At 35.1% G+C, this 20,972-nt stretch overlaps 1 protein-coding gene across 2 annotated transcripts in view; it reads left to right on the top strand.

Annotated features, from left to right (window-relative positions):
* Nucleotides 1-18,373, top strand: part of LOC111780422 (vacuolar protein sorting-associated protein, putative (DUF1162)) — a 55,733-nt gene extending 37,360 nt beyond the window's left edge. For both annotated transcript variants that reach the window (XM_087119671.1, XM_023660822.2), the window contains 24 exons: nucleotides 94-1,646; nucleotides 1,744-2,951; nucleotides 5,188-5,316; nucleotides 6,586-6,741; nucleotides 7,330-7,941; nucleotides 8,015-8,086; nucleotides 8,196-8,645; nucleotides 9,245-9,416; nucleotides 9,494-10,253; nucleotides 10,348-10,464; nucleotides 11,132-11,402; nucleotides 12,199-12,312; nucleotides 12,402-12,485; nucleotides 13,032-13,082; nucleotides 13,417-13,578; nucleotides 13,665-13,981; nucleotides 14,059-14,400; nucleotides 14,481-14,544; nucleotides 15,086-15,232; nucleotides 16,245-16,349; nucleotides 16,440-16,550; nucleotides 16,628-16,732; nucleotides 17,311-17,380; nucleotides 17,454-18,373. In XM_087119671.1, coding sequence (XP_086975797.1) covers nucleotides 94-1,646; nucleotides 1,744-2,951; nucleotides 5,188-5,316; nucleotides 6,586-6,741; nucleotides 7,330-7,941; nucleotides 8,015-8,086; nucleotides 8,196-8,645; nucleotides 9,245-9,416; nucleotides 9,494-10,253; nucleotides 10,348-10,464; nucleotides 11,132-11,402; nucleotides 12,199-12,312; nucleotides 12,402-12,485; nucleotides 13,032-13,082; nucleotides 13,417-13,578; nucleotides 13,665-13,981; nucleotides 14,059-14,400; nucleotides 14,481-14,544; nucleotides 15,086-15,232; nucleotides 16,245-16,349; nucleotides 16,440-16,550; nucleotides 16,628-16,732; nucleotides 17,311-17,380; nucleotides 17,454-18,163 — 7,882 coding nt within the window. In that variant the 3' untranslated portion in view covers nucleotides 18,164-18,373. The remainder of the gene's footprint in view (nucleotides 1-93; nucleotides 1,647-1,743; nucleotides 2,952-5,187; nucleotides 5,317-6,585; nucleotides 6,742-7,329; nucleotides 7,942-8,014; nucleotides 8,087-8,195; nucleotides 8,646-9,244; nucleotides 9,417-9,493; nucleotides 10,254-10,347; nucleotides 10,465-11,131; nucleotides 11,403-12,198; nucleotides 12,313-12,401; nucleotides 12,486-13,031; nucleotides 13,083-13,416; nucleotides 13,579-13,664; nucleotides 13,982-14,058; nucleotides 14,401-14,480; nucleotides 14,545-15,085; nucleotides 15,233-16,244; nucleotides 16,350-16,439; nucleotides 16,551-16,627; nucleotides 16,733-17,310; nucleotides 17,381-17,453) is intronic.
* Nucleotides 18,374-20,972: the final 2,599 nt, after the last annotated feature.

Raw genomic sequence — 20,972 nt, 5'->3', positions numbered from 1 at the left:
CTCTTTATTTTTTCCTCCACATTTTTTCTAACTATTCGATTATTGAAATATATCAAATTGTTTTGTGTAAATGTCAATCCTATTGTATTTCAGGTATGATATTTTAGTTTCGGAGGAGCTATGGATCGGCATGAAGGCAATGAATATTGCAATTCTTCCCATGAATGGTGATGGAGATAGGCAAATTTTGTATTCTGGTGGCAATAAATCCCATGATACATCGTCTCATCTGCATGGCATTCATAGTCGACATACCAAGAATGATGATGGTTTGAATGGTATGAATATTAATGCTGGAAAATGCTGCACCTTACACTTCAACTCTGGCAGAAATGATGGAGCTAATATTGCCATACATTTGAACGATGCTGAAATCCACTGCTATCCATATGTGTATGGATTGCTCACTGGGTTTTATGAGAGACTATCTGCCTGCAATGCAACTTTCAGTGGTGAAAGCGACATTGGACCTGAAATGAATGATGAATGTGTAAAACCCATGCCTTCGCCACCAAACCAAAGATTTGGTTTCACAAACTTTATGGAAATTGATTCAATTGGACATGACAGCATTCCATTCGATTGTTTTCCTTTCATTACAGTACAGAATTCTGGCTTTCTTGGCAGCCTTGAGAGTTCCGAGTGGAGAAAACATTACAAAGTAAGGGATAGAGAAATAAAAATTCCAGTCTTTGGTCTGGAGAAGGAACCTACTATCTTCCACACCCAACCATCAAAACCTAAATTTGGTATGGATTCATCTGTTACTTCAGGGAGTTCCTGCAACCATAGTCTCCATGATATTTATTTGGCTTTATGTGGAATCAAAATCCATTTCCATGATTCTTCTTGCATTGTTGGATCTCTCACGCTTCCAAATTGTAAATCTTCTTTGTTTATTTGTGAAGATTATTCTGACGTATTATGCTCAGTAGAGGGATTGACCATCACGTCCTCATGGACAAAAAATTATCTTGAGTTAGTATGGGGCCCTTCATTTCCATATTTGTGTCCTATTTTAAATTTCCGCGTTAGACAAGGAAAAAGTGTGTCATCGAGTGCCAAAATTGAAATCAGTGTTGGTATTCAACATGTTTGTTGTTTCTTGCCACCTGAATATTTGGCCATGATTATTGGTTATTTTAAGTTGCCTGATTGGAGTTTGCAGTCAAATGAACAATGTTTCACTGGGAGGAATGGGCATGCTGGTTTAGAAGAAGAAACTTCCGTTCTTTATAAATTTGAAATTCTGGATTCAGCTTTGATTATGCCTGTCGAAAACTATGAGCTTCAGTTTCTGAGGTTTGAGATTAAACAGTTATATTTTACGTTCTTCTTTGGAAGCAGTTTGGAAGATGCATTGAAGGACATTCCTCCTGAATGTTCTATTCCAATTCACAAGCTTGCTGAGACAAATAACTGTTTAAATCTTTTTGGACGAGAGTTGCTTCTCTCGTTACTGCTTTTCAAGGAGAGACATAGTTCATCATTTTTCTGTCAAAGTACTGAGTGTCAAAACATTAGTCTAGTTGAACAGCTAAACGCAGATATCTGGGTCAGAATACCTTGTGAAAGTGAGTTTATCAACAATAGCTTGCAAGCAACATGTATGACGAGGATAAGAAATTGTGAAGTAATTGTTGATGGTATGTATGATATTTCTAGATAGCTTCTTGTTATTCCCTTTTTTGGTGGTCATAATTGTGTTCATAGTAAATAAATTTTGTTTTATTGTTTAAATAGATAATCATGCACTTGATGGATTTATGGCCCTACTGGAGAACATAAATCAATTTGCATCCGTTGAAGACCAATCTAGATGTTTCAAGTCTGATGTTCTTCAGTTTCTTCAGTTAACGAGGTGTCTGAAGGAGGGCACTGCAGTTTTATTTCCTGTGTCAGACACAAAACTCACTGAATTTGAATGTTGCATTGATTCACTTTTTTTGAAATTAAAACGGCAGAGAAATGAATTGTTGGAAATGAATTACAGGGTAGAAATGCAGTTTACATGCTCTGGATCATCGAGAAATGATTTCGTCGAAGAGATGAATTTTTGTTTCTCTTCGATGGTCTTATACTCAGTGCCCAAATCTGTTATCATGGCTAAATCCAGCTCGGAGAAATTGTCACCTGTACCTGACATCTCCATTTCAAGGTCAAGTCAAGGTCCAGTTGAAATTTGTGTTTCCCTTCCATCTATCGATGTTTGGTTATATTGTTCAGAATGGATAGAGATTGTTGATCTATTGAATTCTTATGTTGGAAAAATGACTAATTTTGTGAGCACGAGTACATCGTTTAAGGATGTTGTCCCGTATAATACTGCATTAGGAGATTCATCAATCACTTCTCCTAATGGTGTGTGTTCTTCGTCCATGTCAATTGAATCAGCATCAGAGGATATAGAGAGTGATGATACTATACTTATTGCTAGAGTAAAGGACATGGTAATTACGTTTCACTTTCCTGTGTATGTTACGGAATCCTTGAGGGAAATTCAGATTGCAGAAGTTGACGAGAATGCAGATCAGAATGTTTCTTCTGATGTCGTGGAAGAAAAGTACTGCAGATTCCTTATGGTTTCTTTTCACAGTAAAAGAACTGAGTTACTTATTAACAGTAAAAAAACATCTTTAAAGTCTGGCATGGAAAAAGTGTGTAGCATGTTATCTAAGTGCGAGGAAAAAGGTGTCCAATCTTGTCCTCTTTTTGAAATTTTTGGAGTCAATTTGGAGGTTGATGTAAGCAGCAATCAATTGAAGCCTAGTTTAATCCAACTGAAGATTCAGTGTGAATGTTTCAATATTTGGTTTTCTTATCACGTATTCTATTTCTGGAAGCATATTGAATCCAATATCTCTGAGACAAACTCATCCATGTCTACATCTTGTCCTATTGAGTTCGAAGTACAACTGAAGAAAGTTTCATTTCTACTGAGTGATGGACGGGTATGTTTCTGGTAACTTAAAAGTATTTCACATTGGTTTATATGGAAAACTACAGCGGCTTTCTTTCTATTAATTACGATATTTATGATTTGACATTGAGCATCTGATTCTCAACATCTTGAATATATTTTTAGTGCTTATGTTACTAGAAAAAAGTTTGGGGTGTTTGTATGAGGTACGTTCCTGAATATATAGTGTGTCTCTGTTTCTAAGCACTCAAATAGGGTGGAAAAAACAGAACAAAAAAACATATGTTTTGGGAAAAAGAAAATAAAGAAAGAAAGATGTATCACTAACCGTAAAAGGTTCGAGTGTGTTGATGTGCTATGCTAACTAGCTAGACCATTGGTCACAACAAACTGGTTATTCTTTGAAGTAATACATTTTATCTATTCCACTGATATAAACTTGTAATCCAATGGTAAGAGAAATGAGTTTGATTCCCCTTGGAACAGCATCCTAATATGCTTGGTTGTGAACGAAGATATATGATCAAGCAGCTGTCCCGACAAAAACAAAAAAACAAAAACAAGAAAGGTTTCATGCGAGTCCTCAACATGGTGTGCAATAGAATTTTCTGATTTTATTTTGCATTCTCATGGGTAAATTTTTTAAAAATGTTAATTCATCGTATCCATCTAAATTATGTCCGATAGAAACAAGGAGAAACATTGCTAATAAAAAAGAGGCCAAGTGGCTAGGTTCATGACCTAATCAAACATTAAAATTAAAACATTTTGGTCTTGGCACATTTTATAACTGTGTACTAGTTTTGAAGATTTTATTTTAGTGTTAGTTATCATAATTAAACCAGAAACTCAGAATTGTTAGTTTTATCTTTGACTTCTAAAATGGTTGATGTATAATAGAGTAGTGACAGTCATGCCAAATTCTAACAGTAAATCTTAATTCTGTGTAAAGTTTAGATGAAAATATATCTTTTTAAATGACAATGTCATGTGTCTAGTTGATTAATACATGTTATAAAACTTATAATTAAAATGTTTGTATTGTTGTATTATTATTAGTTTTTTTTTACCTCATTTTACAGTTATACTGATACATTTAAATTATTATTTTTGTAGTCCTTGTTTCACGGGTATAGATTTACACTAATTGGTTGACAAGATGGTAATGCATCCTATAAGTTAAGGTCAAAGGTGGTTTTGGGTGTTGGTACTTTAGCAGGAATACAGTTCTAACTAGGGAATAGTTTTGGGAATCCATTCAGGAGCAGATAATTTTTCCCATTCATTGTTCCTTGCTTAATGGTTGTGGTTGAATTCCGAAAGTTTTTTTCTCAAGTCCGATAGGAATCTTTGGATGTTCTTTTTTCACGATTATACTCATCTTTAATTTGTTTGATGCTGGCTTGACCAAGGACGGTTGTTTTATTTTGGGAAAATTGCTGCTCAATTGAATATGCTCCGGACATTTTGTTTCCTCTTTCATATCCTGTTTCATCCTTTCATTGTAGGTATTTTATTTTTTCTCAGCCGGCTTTTCTTTTCTTCAAATAGTCCTTTAATTGAAGGTTTAGGGTGACTCTTTACAAGTAATCAATCATTTTTCTTTTGTTAAACAGTGGGTAAAATTAGAGTTCATGATTTTTAAGAAGGTTCAAGTATTTTATTTGGATCCTGATTAGAAGATAACAACACTGACATTATATTGCAACTTCAAAGAGTAAATTACAGTTGGAATAACTTCTTGAGAGGGCAATCTCTCACCCAAGTTGAGCAATGAACCAATTCCCAACATTATGCTCAGCTCTTAAACCTTTAACTCTTTTTATAACCATCAACTCTAACTAGCTTCCTATATAATGACAACTATGCCACTACTATTATCCTAGTAACATCTCCAATACAACCCTTTCAATACTAACATCATTTCTCAGTGTGCAGCAGTACAGTGTTTTTTCTTTTGAAATTGATGTGCTGTCTGTGTGAAATTATGCAGATCTTTCATTATTACCTTGCCGTTTTGTGGAAGTTTTGGACAGTAAACTATTTAATATTTGAGGAATGTTATTGGTTAATGAGGAAAATAAATAGCTTGGGTGTAAACATGGGTCATAACATTTGTTAGATGGATGTGATTCTCGTTGTGTATCTGGCAGGCTCCTTTGTTTTTTCACCTTTTTTTTTTCCCAAAAATTTGTTGGATGGATTGCATCTTGAATTCTACTTTTCCCTCTCCTTTTAAAGATCGTAGTTTTATTGTTATCTTGTAGTGGAGTTGTTGCAGACCGCTGCTGGAAATTCTTATGAGGAACGTTATCTTGCGTATTAGCATGACCAAAAGCACCATGGAGGACTTTATCACTGGTGAACTGAGCATGAATTACAATAACATTCAAAAGGTATCCGACTGTTTAAGCATGTGTATAAGTTTTAAAAACATGATGATACGATGTTAAGGTATTGATATAATTATATTGATTCTGACTCATCAGCTTAAGCTTTTAGGTTTAGTAGTGATTTAACCTAATATGAGAGTAGGTCATGTGTTCAAACACTTATAATGTCAAGGGGTGATCATTGGTCAGTTGGCATCGGTTGGCATTGGTTTTGGTCTCAAACCAATGTCGACCATTGACATGTTAGTTTTCGGCCATCAGTTTTGGAGAGGTTGGGTTCTGACGTACCACACTGGCAGTCGCTCGGTTGTTGTCAGTTTTGTGAATCTAATGAATTGAACAAAAAAAGGGTGAAAAGGAAAGAAAACAAGAAAGGGAAAGAGAAGAACAGAAGAAGAAAGAAGAAAAGAAGAAAAGAAGAAAAGAGAAGAAAAACGAAGAGAAGGGAGAGGTGGAGAGAGAGAAATGGAGAAGGGTAAATAGAAAGAAAAAACCGTGAGAAGTAAAAGGAAAAAAGTTCTAACAAATTTAACCTTCTGGTCTACTCAATGGAGCTGCTGATGCAGCAGCATCAACGTGGTGCCGTGAACAAAACTTTTTGGCTTTTTTTTTCTCCTTTTTGTAGTTCCTAGTATGGTCAGTCCGTTTGGTTAATTTGAGCCCTTACTGGGCTCGTCGATCGACAGACTTAGTTCCTAGTATGGTCAGTCAGTTTGGTTGGTTTGAGCCCTTCTTGGGCTCATCGATCGACCAACAGGTTGGTTTTGCTGATCCCGACCAACATATACCTTGAACCAACTGTTCAAAGTCGATTAGTTGGTCTATGATGTTCATTCTTAGTAATGCCATTTTCTCTCCAACTATTATTGATTTCTACTAGTTGGGCCTTCTACAAATTTTAATCTCACAAGTGAGGAGAAACATTAAAATATTGATATATTTAAATTTATCATAACTCCTTAAGCTTTTGAGTTTAGTGGTAATATTAACATATAAAAATCATTTACATTGTTCTTAAAGAAAACAAATATTCATGTCAACTACTCTCTCAAGCATGCCTCATGCAAGTAGTGATCACAAATGCACGTATCCATATTTATATACATCATACTTTACATATTGGTGTATGGCTCAGAGTAGTGATCTGCACGTATACATATTTATATACGTCATACTTTACATATTGGTGTATGACTCACAGATCTACTCTCAAGAGTACTTGACTATGATTAATTTTAACCGTTTCAATACTTCCTTATTGTGTGTTTGAAGGTGTTTTGGGAACCTTTTATCGAGCCTTGGAACTTTACAATAAATGTGACTCGGAAACAAGAGAGTAGTTCTCTGTTGAACAGTTCTGTTTTGACTGATGTGCATCTCGTGTCTTCCTCACATCTCAATTTAAACCTCACAGAACCCTTTACTGAGGTAAAGTTTCATATCTATGTGCCCTTGCTTTTCTTTTATGGTTGTCTCTTTTATCGACTTATCGAGGTTTTCCCAAGCCCTGCATGTATAAATAATGCATTGGCACCTCTTGACATTGTAAATAATATTGAAACATTTCAATCTTCAAACGAAGTAACTGTAGTTCTTTTTTTTTTTTTATTCACCGTCTCAGACAGAAGTCATGTGAGGAGAAACCTTTGTACTACTTTTTTTTGTTAACTTGCATGAATAATCCAACCTCAAAGACATATGGAAAATAAATTCTAGCTAGCACAATGATTTATCGGAAAATAATTATGCACTGGATAGATATGGAAAAATACAAGGAAATTAATCAAAGATATAAATATGCAAGATTTCATGTCCAGTAATCATGAAATAAATCTGCCTCTTTCTCAAGACAGTTCAGAACACTCTCCCCCAAGTAGATTTTGTTATTTTGTGCATCCTTGCTATTGAGATTTGAGTATTTTCTTTAATTAAAGTTCGATTTTATTGTCATTTTATTTGTCCACCCATACCAATGGAAGAATAAGCGTTTTTTTTCAATTTATTTTGGTTTTGTAGTGTCTTTCTAGGACAATTGACATGATCAAGGACGCTTGGGATCTGATTGGAAAAGATGATACTCCTCAAAGCCAACTATCTCTGAACTCTCCCCATGTTGAAGATATAATTGCTGGAAAACATGCTCCTTATGTACTACAGAATTTAACTTCGTTGCCTCTTGAATATCATGTTTATGAAGGACCCTTTGATTCTGTTGAGTTTGACATCTCAGAGTTCAAAGAAAGAAGATATGTGCAACCAGGCTGTTCTGTTCCAATTTATATTAGTGAATCTGCTGAAAAACAATTCTTTCGTCACAGATCCTTTCATTCATTGGAAAAACTAGGCGAGCAGCACACATATGGCGTAGGTCATCATTTTATTTCCATCCAACTTGATGGTACATCTGTTCCATCTATTCCCATTTCCATGGATCTTGTTGGGCAGACATACTTTGAGGTTGACTTTTCCAAGTCATCAAATGAGGAACTGAATATGCCTGATAACATGTCAAAAGATGTTGATAGCGTGGAAAAGTATAGAAAACATATGAGCGGAGGCTTCGTAGTTCCAGTTGTTTTTGATGTTTCTGTTCAGCGTTATGGGAAGCTTATTCAACTGTACTCCACGGTATGCAGACATTCTGCTTTGTTTTCATTTTCTATGATCTAGAGGGACATTCTTTTAACATTCCTATATTCAGGTTATACTTTTCAATCAAACATCAAGGCCACTGGAGTTCCGCTTTGACATTCCATTTGGTGTGGCGCCAAAAGTATGGACTCATAAATATGTTAGAGAACCTAATTTCAGTTTCTTTGAATTAAATTATTTGTGATCAATTCCTCTTTCTCCTCTCCTTCGCTCTCGATTTCTTTTTACAGATCTTGGATCCCTTGAACCCTGGTCAAGCAATGCCGCTGCCTCTGCATTTGGCTGAAGCTGGTTGTGTGAGGTGGCGTCCTAGGGGAAACTCTTACTTGTGGAGTGAAACTTATAACCTCTCAAATCTTCTTTCTCAGGAGAGTAAAGTAGGATTATTTAGGTCCTTTGTTTCTTATCCATCTCATCCCAGTAGTGATCCATTTCGCTGTTGCATGTCAACAAGAAATATTGTACTGCCTGCCCATGAGAAGCCCAGGAAGATCGGTAATGATTTAATGCAATCAGCAGTTGGCTCTGATCTGAAAATCCACAGTCCAGCTGAATCACAGGAACGGTGTATTCACCACTTGACCCTTAGCACTCCACTGGCAGTGAGGAGCTTTCTTCCTGAAGAAGCTAAACTAATTGTAGATACTGGTGGAATGATACATTCTGCAATTCTTTCAGAGGTTTGTGTGATATTTTCCTACTTATCATATCTTTGAAGTTGAGCTGCAAGGTTGGCTGCATTTATTTATTGGCTAAATATATCGAATGGTCGTTATTCTTTAGTGATTTTCAATTTGGTCATAGTCATTTAAAATTCACAATTTACCTCTATTGTATTAAAAATTCTCAACTAAGTCCTTCCATAAAAAATTGTTCATGGGTGGGTCAAGTTTTAATGATAGGAAAGCTTGGTTCTGTGTCAAGTAGCATCTGAATAGTCTATCTACATGTTCAAATATGTTTGGGTTCAACAATAAATGTTGGAGATTTAAACTTTTGGAAGTTTAATCAATAATATAATACCTTAATTAGTTGAGCTATATTTAAATTGACATGCTCATATATGTTGATAAAAGTAATGATAAATTAACTTTTTATAATAATAGATCCTAATTGGGAATTGTTAATACATTGTGGGTAAAATTTAGAATTTAAAAAGATTAATGGCCAACTTGAGAATCACCTAAAACATAAGTATCATTTGATATATTTAGCCCTTTTTTATATTGTTGAAGTTATTGTTACTTGAGCTGAAGAACGCCCCTTGGATTGTTTCTAGGTCAAGACTTTCTTTCATCATATCGATCCTTCACATGATCTAGAACTTGAAATCCAAATCCATGGATATAGACCTTCATATGTGAAGTTCCCTAGAGCAGAAACATTTTGCTCAATAGCAAAGTTCGATGGAATCAAGTTCTCACTTTCTGAGACCATCACATTGAGTCCTGGTATCTTGATGTTATTATTATTATTATTTTTATATATAACAGCAAAATTATTTATTAATGCCCTTTTCTTCTTATAGGTCAAATACACATAACACTTGATAAATCGGTGGATGCATTTTCTGGTAGCAGAGAACTCAATTTTTTTGTTCCCTTCCTATTATATAACTGTACTGCCATTCCCCTCTGGATTTCAGAATCAGCATATGAACAAAAAGGTGTGAGCATCTTTGTACCATCATATTACGATACAGTTGAACATGAACATTCTGCAGGCGAGAGAAATGGTCTTAGCTCAATTACTGGGTGCAGTGACTCTCATGCAATATCTCCAAGTTGGCGCAATTCTTTAGTGAAGAAACCTGTCTCAACTATGGAAAATTCAAATATGCAGTTGGACAATTTAAATGGAAGAACTTTTATTTCACGCAATCATCTTCAAAAGTCTTGTGTCCTGTCAAACAAAAAGGACTTTAACTCAAAATCCTCTGAAAATACTTCTAAAGTAAGTTCAAGTCCAAGTAGCCGTACATCTGCAAGGGACCCTAATTCTTTAGGTTTTAAGCAAGTGAAAGTTAGAGCACATATGTTTTCTCCCTGTAAACCCTCATCTGCAGATGAAGTTATGGTTAGGGCGAGCAGGTCCCTGCCAGAATGTGGTGTAGAAAATATTCCAAGTGCTTCTTGGTCAAGCCCATTCTATCTTGTTCCTAGAAATGGTTCAGCTACTGTTCTTATACCACAATCATCACCAAATGCTGCCAATGTGATCTCTGTTACGTCTAGTGCAATATCTGGATCTTCTCCTGAGATAACAAGCATAATTATGTTCCAGCCTCGGTAATATTGTTTGCTTCAACCAGCCAATTATATTTTTTCACGTCTTTCATTTTTTTTTTTCTGTCTTCATCTTCTTATAGTGTTGACATTGCAGATTTGTCATAAGTAATGCATGTTCCAAGGATTTATGCTATAAACAGAAGGGAACTGATTGTGTCATCCCTTTGGCAGTTGGAGAACATTTCCACCTTCAGTGGACTGATACAACTAGGTATACTGGCTTGTGTGGTTGCAGTATTCCCATTACTACATTTAGGAATCAACTTGAATTGCTTTATCTATATCAATCAAAATGTGTGATAGATAAACTTTGAGCACATGATGGAGAGACAATGATAACGGTTGAGATATTTATTTCTTTCTTTTAGAATAGACTTCTTTTGTTGTTAAGATTACTAGAAAAGATTAAAAATCAATATGAAAGAAAAATGGTACACATTAAAATATATTTTGTTCAATAACTTCTCCATATTAAAATATATTTTTGTACTTCCATAAAAGAAATAAGTTGATGTCCCAACAGCTATCATTCTATTTTTGTACTTCAGTGAAAGACCAAACAAGAAATTGACAACTTGGACCAAATTGGATTGATATTCTTTGTTGTCTCTCTTTACTCATTTCTTCACGCCTTCCCTCTTTGATTCTTGATCAAGATCTTCTTTTAGTCATTTCCTAACTGGCAAATGGTGCTTACTTTGTGCTCTCATCCAATAGTTTTGATGCAATATTTATTTGATTGGTTTCTGTTATATTCCCATATCCTTTTAGCTTGTAGATGGCCTGTTAGCTTGTTTTCCCTGTTCATTAACAACACAACACTTGCTTGACGTCGCTTTTCTACTCATTTGCTTGCCTGATTATCGACTTATGATTAGGGAATTACTGGTTTCTGTTCGTTATAATGAACCTGGGTGGCAATGGTCCGGCAGCTTCATACCTGATCAACTTGGTGATACTCTAGTGAAAATGCGAAATTATATCACTGGTTCCTCATACGTTCTTAGAATTGAAGTTCAGAATGTTGATGTATCAACTGACAATAAGATTGTTGGAAATGGTCATGGAAATTCGGGGACGAATTTGATTCTGCTGTCAGATGATGACACAGGATACGTACCTTACAGAATCGATAACTTTTCAAAGGAGGTAGGTGACATTTTTTCTTTTCAGTTGGAAAGAATATGTTATCAGGTTTTAATTGTTATGTTTTTAGTAGTTTCAATGTTTTTTTAGGAAATTTCAGATATGAAAAAGGTCTGTTTTATTCTCTTGCTGGAGAGATATCTACGGTCCTATATTTAAACTGAAGGGAAGGGGAAGATACCAAATGGTATAATTGGATTGTCAATGGTATGTAAAATGATTGACAATACGATTTTACCATTTATTTTTCTTACTTTCAAATAAATAATTAAAAAACTTCGTTAATATCAAACCCTTTTTTCTTTTAAATAATGTAGGTATTTATTTAAATATGGATATGAATATTATATTATCATTCATGTAGATTTTTGTAAATTTATTTTTATTTTTATCCCTTCCTCTCTCTCACTCTTGTATTTTCACTATTTTCCTTGTATTAAATAAAATTATGAATTTCTTTCAATGTTTTATAAGTTTATTGTTCACACACAGAGGTTTAATATCTGCTGTACTTATCATGGGTGTTCAAATGTCAAACATAACAGCAACTAGTATTACTTGATTTGAACTTTGTATATTAATATATGTTTTTCGTTTCCACCAATGAATTTTAAACTATATATAAATGTATAGATATACAAATTGTGTGCCTCTAACATAAAATTCTAAGCTTGCTACTGGATTCAAACGATATTCTATATGAAGTTTAGCATAACTATATATACAGATGTTATAGCTTCAAGAATCTAATGCTTTAGTTTCATTACTTTTGTGTTGGTGTTGATTGCTTCTTTGACAGAGATTACGAATTTACCAACAAAGATGTGAAAATTTTGAAACTATCGTTCACCCCTATACATCTTGCCCTTATTCTTGGGATGAACCTTGCTATCCACGCCGTCTAACTATTGAGGTGTGTTTTATGTTTTGAATTAAACAATTAATGCTTCCTACGTCTGCTAGTTTTGTCTGCTAACAAATGCCTTCTGAAAATTATATTAGGTTCCTGGGGAGCGCATACTAGGATCTTTTGCTCTTGATGATGTACAGGATTTTGTTCCTGTGTGCTTGCCATCAACCACTGGGGTATTTTCTTTGGACTTTCGCTGTTTTAGTGCCCTATATTTAGAATTTTTATATTTTATACAGAAAAAAAAAAGGTATCTACGAAATTTCTGCTGAAGCTGCCCAGCAAGAGATAGTGAAAATGACGAGCTGGAGAAATATGGCCAATATAAGATAAATATCACAATTCTATGGCAACTAATAAACCTTTTATCATAAATTGGGAAGTGGTTATATATGAAACAGAAGTTTGAATATTGTTGAACAAGTAATTGGGTGTGATGAATTTTTTTTCTTGTGGTCTGTTAACTAAAAATGAGGAAGACACGTGAAAAAAAATTTGATCGTGAAGAGTAATTATGGTACGAGTTCAAACTATTGGTATTCTTTTTTTTTTTTTTTTTTTTTGTTGGTGTTTGTACATTTCTAAGATCAAATGCCTCATCAATGGTAATGAAGTCTTAATTTCAGTGTTGACTGTAGCTATGCATAGATATGCTTATTACTTGACCTTAGCAATTGCAAAATATCAGCTAGCTTTTAACTTATCACTAACTTTTGTCTCAGAAAAATGAGAGGATGTTTCATTTATCAGTTAATGCCGAAGGAGCCACAAAGGTATTTTCTTATTATCTTCATGTATTTTAGAGTGCTTTTAGCAAAAGTACTTAATTGCATTTACTTCATTGAAAAGTTTGTTATTCATAATCAATTTGATGTTTAGTTCTACACCTTTTCAATAGTACTTTTGAAGTCATCATAGCCTTTTGACTATTTGCAAAAGTATATTTTATGTTACCTTAAAGAATGATGATGATGTTTTTTAGTGGAAACTGCTTTTTAGCCATTGCAAAAGTGATTTGGACTATGCTAGAAGAACTCTCGGATACAGTCGATGTATTACACGTGATTTATCTTGAACTATTTTTCAATGGTATTACTTTGGTTGCAGGTGTTGAGCATTGTTGATTCAACTTATCATATTCCAAGTGTCCCTCATTTTGGAGAAAAGAAAAAAGTGGTTCAGAAACAGGAAAAGTTCCTTGATTACAAGGAGAAATTTTCGGTTTTTATATCTTATATTGGTATTTCATTGATCAATTCCGGGCCCGAGGTTTGTATATATATATTTGAACTTAGCTTTCAAAATTTTTTCTCCTACTTTTACGTACGCCAATCCTTCATATTATTTCTATGTAGGAAATGGTGTATGCCTGTGCTAAAAACGTTACTATCGATTTGCTGCAAAGTTTGGATCAACAGAAGTTCTCTGTAAAATTGCTCTCTCTTCAGATAGATAATCAATTTCGGAATAGTCCATATCCTGTTATCTTGTCTTTTGATCAAGAATACAGAAGCAACCCAATTGGAAGCTTGAACAAGGATATTGGTGCAGTAACAAGAAGTGAAAGATTTTTGCAAGCTGATGGCTCTCTTGAACCTGTAATCTATCTTTATGCATCAAAGTGGCGAAAGACGGATAGTTTACTGGTTTCATTTGAACATATATGCTTAAGGTCCCCATTCTGGCATCTAACATCTTTTGTTAGTATAAAATGCATAGAACTGATCCTTTCCTCTTCAATTCTTGCAGAATATCAGATTTTCGACTTGAGATTGAGCAGCAAGTGATGTTAAGCTTGTTTGAGTTTTTCAAAAATGTCTCATCAAATTTAAAGGGTGAAGTGTCTCAATTTTCAGATGCCATAATGCATCCTCCTGCAAAGGATCCAGCTCATGACTACTTCAGTCCCAGGACTGAACCTCCTCATTTTTCAGAATATCCTGTTTTTGATGGACTTGTTAGAGGCAGCACATTATTACCTTCAGTAGCTCCTATTGGAGCTCCGTGGCAGCAGGTTTATCGCTTAGCAAGACAGCAAAAGAAAGTTTATGTTGAGTTGTTTGATTTGGCGCCTATTAAGTTGACAGTAAGGTATAGTCATCATACGAAAATTATTTTGTATTTTACTCTCCTCTGCTATCTATCCTAACGAAAGTTTTTCTTGGCCTTAGCTTTTCCACCATTCCATGGGTGCTCAGGAACCCTATCCTTACATCTGGTGAATTACTGATGCATGTAAGTATTTGTGTTCTCTTCTTTTATCGAAGATTGTTGTAACAAAACTCGACTATCTAAAGTAGGTAATTTATCATTTGAAGGAACAATAGGTTGATGCCATGAGCTAAATAATAACTTCTAAAAGATAACAACAAAACAAAAGCTGTATGCTTGCGAGTTCAATCTCTGTATTGGCTTGTCCTTTGGGGAATTTGTGGAAGCATATCAAATTCTGACATTTGTTTTGAGGGACAAAGGGACAAATGGATATAAAAAATGTGAATGGCCTTTGTGTCCTGAATTTAAAAAATGTATGAAACATGAAGACAAGTTTTCTATTCATGCAATCCTACATAGTTTTCTGCATTTTTTCCAGCTCTACCCAACTTGAACACCACTGATTGTTTTATTATATTTAAGCCCTTTGATTGTTTCCTTTTTGGTTTTATAACTATAAATATGCTGTACTTCATTCATAACTCTATATGGGAAAGAGATTAGATATTTCTTAGCTTCCAGTGGTTGTAATCTGTCATACTTGATCAACACCAAATTACAGCGAGGTCTTTTGGCTCTCGGGGACATTGAAGGAGCTCAGATTCATCTCAAGCGCTTGAGTATTGCACATCAAATGGCCAGTTGGGAATCCATTCAAGAGATCCTGATTAGGCATTACTCGAGGCAACTTTTTCATGAGATATATAAGGTAAGTTTTTTATTGGCTGTATACCTATTGTGAGAAAGCCTAAGAAAGCTGGTCACATGAACTACTGTGATCAAATTGGTGGTTGCAAGATTAGAAACAAAATCTCCAACTAACTATAAAATCAATGGGCAAGGAGACTCTATAAAATATTAAATACTTATTTCTTAATTCAGATGTAACAAAAATATATTTGTATTCCAATGATTCAGTAGCTTTCTTATGTAGGAGAAAGGCTCAATACATGAAAAGAAAGAAGAATAAGAATAGAATTAAATGGTTGCACTTAGTTAACATGTTCACAACCAACATTATGAGCTTTAGTAGTTAGTTGTACTAAAAGATCGTTTCAGGAGTTGTCTGGATACCTCGGGCCAATTGAATATTAGATCAAATTTGGAACGAGGATTCCCTAGAGGTTGCGTATGCTATACTGTGATTTACTGGTTAATTGTGTGTACTTAACTTATTTCTTTAGCTCTTACTCTATCCTTGAAACTCTCTTTTAGCTCCTTGTTATCACTTTCCTGAATGAATTAGTTGACAAGATATCTCTTTCAATTCATTTTTATTTTATGTCTAATGATGGTTTGCTTGATCCATATTGCTCATATAACAATTTTTTATGTTGGTTTTCATCTAGTCATCTTGTTTTACAATGAAAGATCTTCTCGTTCATACTAACAATGCATGGCTACAACCTTAGACTTATAGGGAGAAGAATGAACAAATATTGAAATACAACTAACAGTAACCGAGGTAAACCAAAAAACAGGAACATTATAAGACGAGAAAACAATGTAAAACAGATACGAATTCACACCGGAGGAATGAAGTGAAAAGTACGGGATACAGGATAAGGGATCTTGGTCCATGAAGATATGAGCCAAGTTACACTCTTTGAATGGGCTTCTTGGATGGGTTACTTTCAACAAGTCATAAATTTTTGTTTCCAATACCAAAATAAAACTAAGTTGATTAGCTAATTCTTTTACCAATTTACCTTGATCTACAGGTTTTTGGTTCTGCTGGTGTCATTGGTAATCCCATGGGATTTGCTAGGAGATTGGGGATTGGCATAAGAGATTTCTTGTCGGTGCCCGCCAAGAGCGTTTTGCAGGTTTCTTCTCTCTCTCTCTCTCTCTCTAGTTTGCCTCTCTTGTTGGTACACTGAAAGCCTGTTTTTTTTTTTTTTTTTTTTTTTTTGAAGAGTCCAACTGGGCTTATCACTGGCATGGTACAAGGAACTACAAGTCTTTTAAGTAATACCGTCTATGCATTTAGTGATGCTACCACTCAGTTCAGTAAAGCGGCGAGGAAGGTATTTCTCTGCATGATTAATTTCTAAACAAGTGGCTTTGATGTATCAATTTTTATTGTATGCGTCTATTTCTGCAGGGTATCGTTGCATTCACGTTTGACGATCAAGCTTTTTCAAGAATCGGACAGCAGCAGACAGGCGTTTCTTCACACGGTGGAGGTGTTATTGGTGAAGTTTTAGAGGTACAGCATTATTATGTGTATTAGTAGCAGATGGGTGATCTTTATGTAAACTAAGCACTGCATTGGACTGCATCCTGGTTTGAACTAATTGAGAACGCTGCTTTAGATACAATCCAGTCAAGAATTTGATTCTCTAGACACGTTTTCTAAACCTTTTCTCGCAACGTTGCAAGAATATAACTAATTTCCGAGAGATTTGTACATTGCGGACAACGTCGGCGTATGTTCAGGCCTCGAGTCACGTTGCGAGAAAAGATTTAGAAAACGTGAGCGAGGAAATACATTTGAAAACGATTTTGAAGAATTGAAAAAAAAACAACGTTATATGACTATAAGCAAATAAAGAAATACAACGGCTTAAATAGCATATAACTCAGGGTAGGAACTCATCATTGTATACTGTTTAAATAGCATAAACGGTATTGATATTTTGCTAGAAGGTTGCAGTTTCATCTTATTTTTATCTGCCAACAAATCGTTGTATATTGCTGTTAATCCTTCACATGCTCAGAAGCTTGCACAAAGAGAGAGTTTTTAAATTCATAAACTAAGTGCCAGTTATTTAACTTTGTTTTCAGGGGCTCACTGGTCTTCTTCAATCACCAATCAAAGGAGCTGAGAGACATGGTCTTCCAGGGGTCTTCTCAGGTAACCCACTTCAATATTATGGTATTCTTTTTCTCTGATCTTACTGTGATTGCTAAGTACTCTTTGGCTGCAGGCATTGCATTAGGAATCACAGGACTTGTGGCAAAACCAGCTGCCAGTGTTCTAGAACTTACTGGAAAAACAGCCCAGAGCATACGAAACCGAAGTAGGTTATATCAAATGAGACCACAGCACCTTAGAGTACGTCTTCCTCGTCCTTTAAGCAGCGTACTTCCGCTGCGGCCTTTCTCCTGGGAAGAAGCAATCGGAACATCGGTACTTCTCGAGGCTGGAGGAGATGACATGAAACTCAACGATGAAGTTTTAGTTGCCTGCAAAGCTCTTAAACTAGCTGGAAAATTTGTTGTCATCACTCAGAGTTTAATCTTAATTGTTAGCTGTGCAAGCTTAGTCGACTTGGGCAAGCCTGAATTTCGGGGCGTTGCTGCTGATTCCAAATGGGTGATCGAATCAACCATCGGTCTGGACACTGTCATTTACGCCGATACCAACACTGATGGAGCTGTCGTGCACATCGTCGGAAGCAGCTCTGACTTATTATCAACGTCAAATAAATCTCACCAGAAAAGAGTGATTGGGAATAGTAGTAGGACAGTAAGATGGACTGGTCCAACTCCTCTTCCTATTTTTGAGACAAACCTCGAACTCGAACTCAAAGAAGATGCTGAAAATCTGTTAAAGATCTTGTTGTCTACAATCGAATTAGCAAAAGAGCGGGGCTGGCACCGTGGTCATGTTCTTCATCGATATGACGTAAAATAGGCCAACGCCTCAGTCTAACCCTTATGACCAAGCTTGGCAGGCCAATGAATTAGTTTATGACCAAGTCTATGTAAATGATGTATAGGCGTTCATTCTCTCTAAAGGGGAGATAAATTTGCAGCCACATTGTAAATGGTTTGTTCTGTGATTACATATCTACCAATTCATTTTATTGTTTGAATAAAAGTTGAAAGAAAAATGATCCTTTTAGTGGGTGTGCTTGGATGTGCTCTGTTCTTCTGAATTTGCATGCTTCCTTCATTAACAAAGCCCAACAAGGTCTTCTAATTCTTTTCCTCGTGGGACGAAACATTCTTTATAAGGGTGTCAAAACCTCTTCCTAACATATGCGTTTTTAAAATCTGTACATAATGGGTCAAAACAAAAAATATTTGCTAGGGGTGGGTTTGACCTGTTACAAATTGTATTAGAGTCAGACATCAAGCGGTGTGCCAATGAGGACGTTGGGCCCAAGGGAATAGATTTTTAGATCTCACATCAGTTGGAGAGGGGAACGAAACATTTTTTATAATGCATTTTTAAAATTTGTTCATAGTGGGTCAAAACGGATAATATTTGCTAGCAGTGGGCTTGATCTTTTACAAATTGTATTAGAGCCAGACGACACTAAGTAGTGTGCCAGTGAGGACGTTAAGCCCAAGGGAGTATATTGTAAGATCTCACATCAGTTGGAGAGGGGAACGAAACATTCTTATAAGAGTGTGGAAACCTCTCCAGTCCAACGTTTTAAAACCCTTAAGGAAAAATTCAAAAGGGAAAGTCCAAAGAGGACAATATATGTTACTAGTAGTGAGTTGATCTGACCCAAAAACTAAAATATTCCTCCCATGAACATTGAACGTGAGAGATTTATCAGGATTCAATATAGATATGCTCGTTAGAGCGTGCATTTGATCATAATCAACTCATTTTAAGAATTGAATCAGGTAAAAGAAACACCTACATGCTTAATCGAACGTCTCGTAAACTCGAATACTTCCCGGTAAATTCACTTATTCCAAAAGCACTTGGATTGGGACATTCATTAAGTGTAGGTTATTGGAGAGAGGGCATAGATGTGGAGTGTGTTTGACCCTAATTTAAAGGACGGTGGGGAATGATTTTAGGGACATAAAAAAGACATGGCTTACTTGACCTAAGAGCTGTAATCAGTTTGAGAGATCAGAGGGAGATAGTGGTGAGCCCTTATCAAAACATAGTGCTCTATATGGCCTTATCTTTGAAATCATTATCATTTTTTCCTTGCATCACCTTCATATAGCGATTGAAAGCATAGGCTGTCCAGCCACTTGGCCTACCTACAATTCTACCCATACGGTAGACTTAGACGTCCTACTTTGCTTAAGCTTCACGGTGTCGAGTTTACTTTGGTCATGATTCTACGTGTCGAAGATCGGTTATATGACCTGATATGAACCACGGAGGCAACTTAATCATGGAGTTGCATGTAATAAACTCAAGGGCTACCTGGTTTATTAGAGAAGTATCGAGTTGCGTATATGAAATTGTGAGATCTCATGTCGGTTGAAGAAGAGAACGAAACATTTTTTTTTTAAAAGGGTGTAAAAATCTCTCCTTAACAAACGCATTTTAAAAACCTTAAGGGGAAGTCCGAAAGAGAAAGCCCATAGAGGACAATATCGACTAACGGTGAGCTTAGGCTATTACAGAAATAAACGTTTTGTGCTACTTTAAGTGAAGTTTCGTTTATTTTTTTTATGGTTACAAAAGTTGCATGTAATAAACTCAAGGGCTACCTGGTTTATTAGAGAAGAATCCATTTTAGTATATGAAATTGTGAGATCCCACATCGGTTGGAGACAGGAACGAAACATTTTTTTTTATATATAAAGGTGTAGAAATCTCTCCTGTATTTTAAAAACCTTGAAGGGAGACCCAAAAGAGAAAGCTCAAAGAGGACAATATCGACTAACAGTGAGCTTAGGCTATTACAGAAATGAACGTTTCGTGCTACTTTAAGTGAAGATTCGTTAATTTTTGGATGGTTACAAAAGTTCTCGAGTCACTAATTGAAAACTCCCATTCTTAGTTTTATGCTTATTTTTTCAGTTTTCAGAGTTTGGATTTACTTTTTATGTTACATTTGTTAATGGTTATTGTGATCGTTTAGCTCGAAGGTTATAACTCATTGATACTTCATCGAAGGTCCAGGGTTTCGGTTTGAGTTATATAAAGTCACGTAGAATGAACGTGATAATGATAGATTTAAAAAAGTTAGATTTGCACGTTAAAATCATTCAAGTAATTTTGATTAAACTACTTTAAATCTATTTAGAAACAAATTTTATTTATTCTTGATCATCATTACAAATTACTTTTGCTCGATGTTCTTCGTTAAGATGAAATCATTTTAATTTAAAGGTTTTAACATTTGTGATATAAAAATTTACTCGTCCATGTTCAACGTCCTAAACATCAAGAAAGAGATAGAGATTCCTATAAGGGAAAAAAAACATGAAAGAGACTCTAAAAATGACACTCGAGAGAAATGCTTTTTCCTTTTGTTTTTCTTTGTTGACTCCAAGAATATAATAACAAACACAATTTTTTTTTTTTTTACTTTTTTAAATAATATTATTTGGATGAAATTAATAAAAATATCTTTAAACTTTTATAATTTGTTTAAAAATACTCAAATTTTTAAAAGTTTTAACCGTTTCTTTTAAATTTTTTAAAAAAATTTAAAAATAATACTTTTACGGTTAATTTTGGAGTGAATGTAGTTAATATTTTATACTTTCACCGTTAGTTTTAGAGTGCATGTAGT

The sequence above is a fragment of the Cucurbita pepo genome, chromosome 18, assembly GCF_057944985.1.
Source record: "Cucurbita pepo subsp. pepo isolate OVF chromosome 18, ASM5794498v1, whole genome shotgun sequence".
NCBI lineage: Eukaryota > Viridiplantae > Streptophyta > Magnoliopsida > Cucurbitales > Cucurbitaceae > Cucurbita > Cucurbita pepo.
Note: the sequence above shows the minus strand (reverse complement) of the source record. Positions and strands in the feature narration are given on the sequence as shown.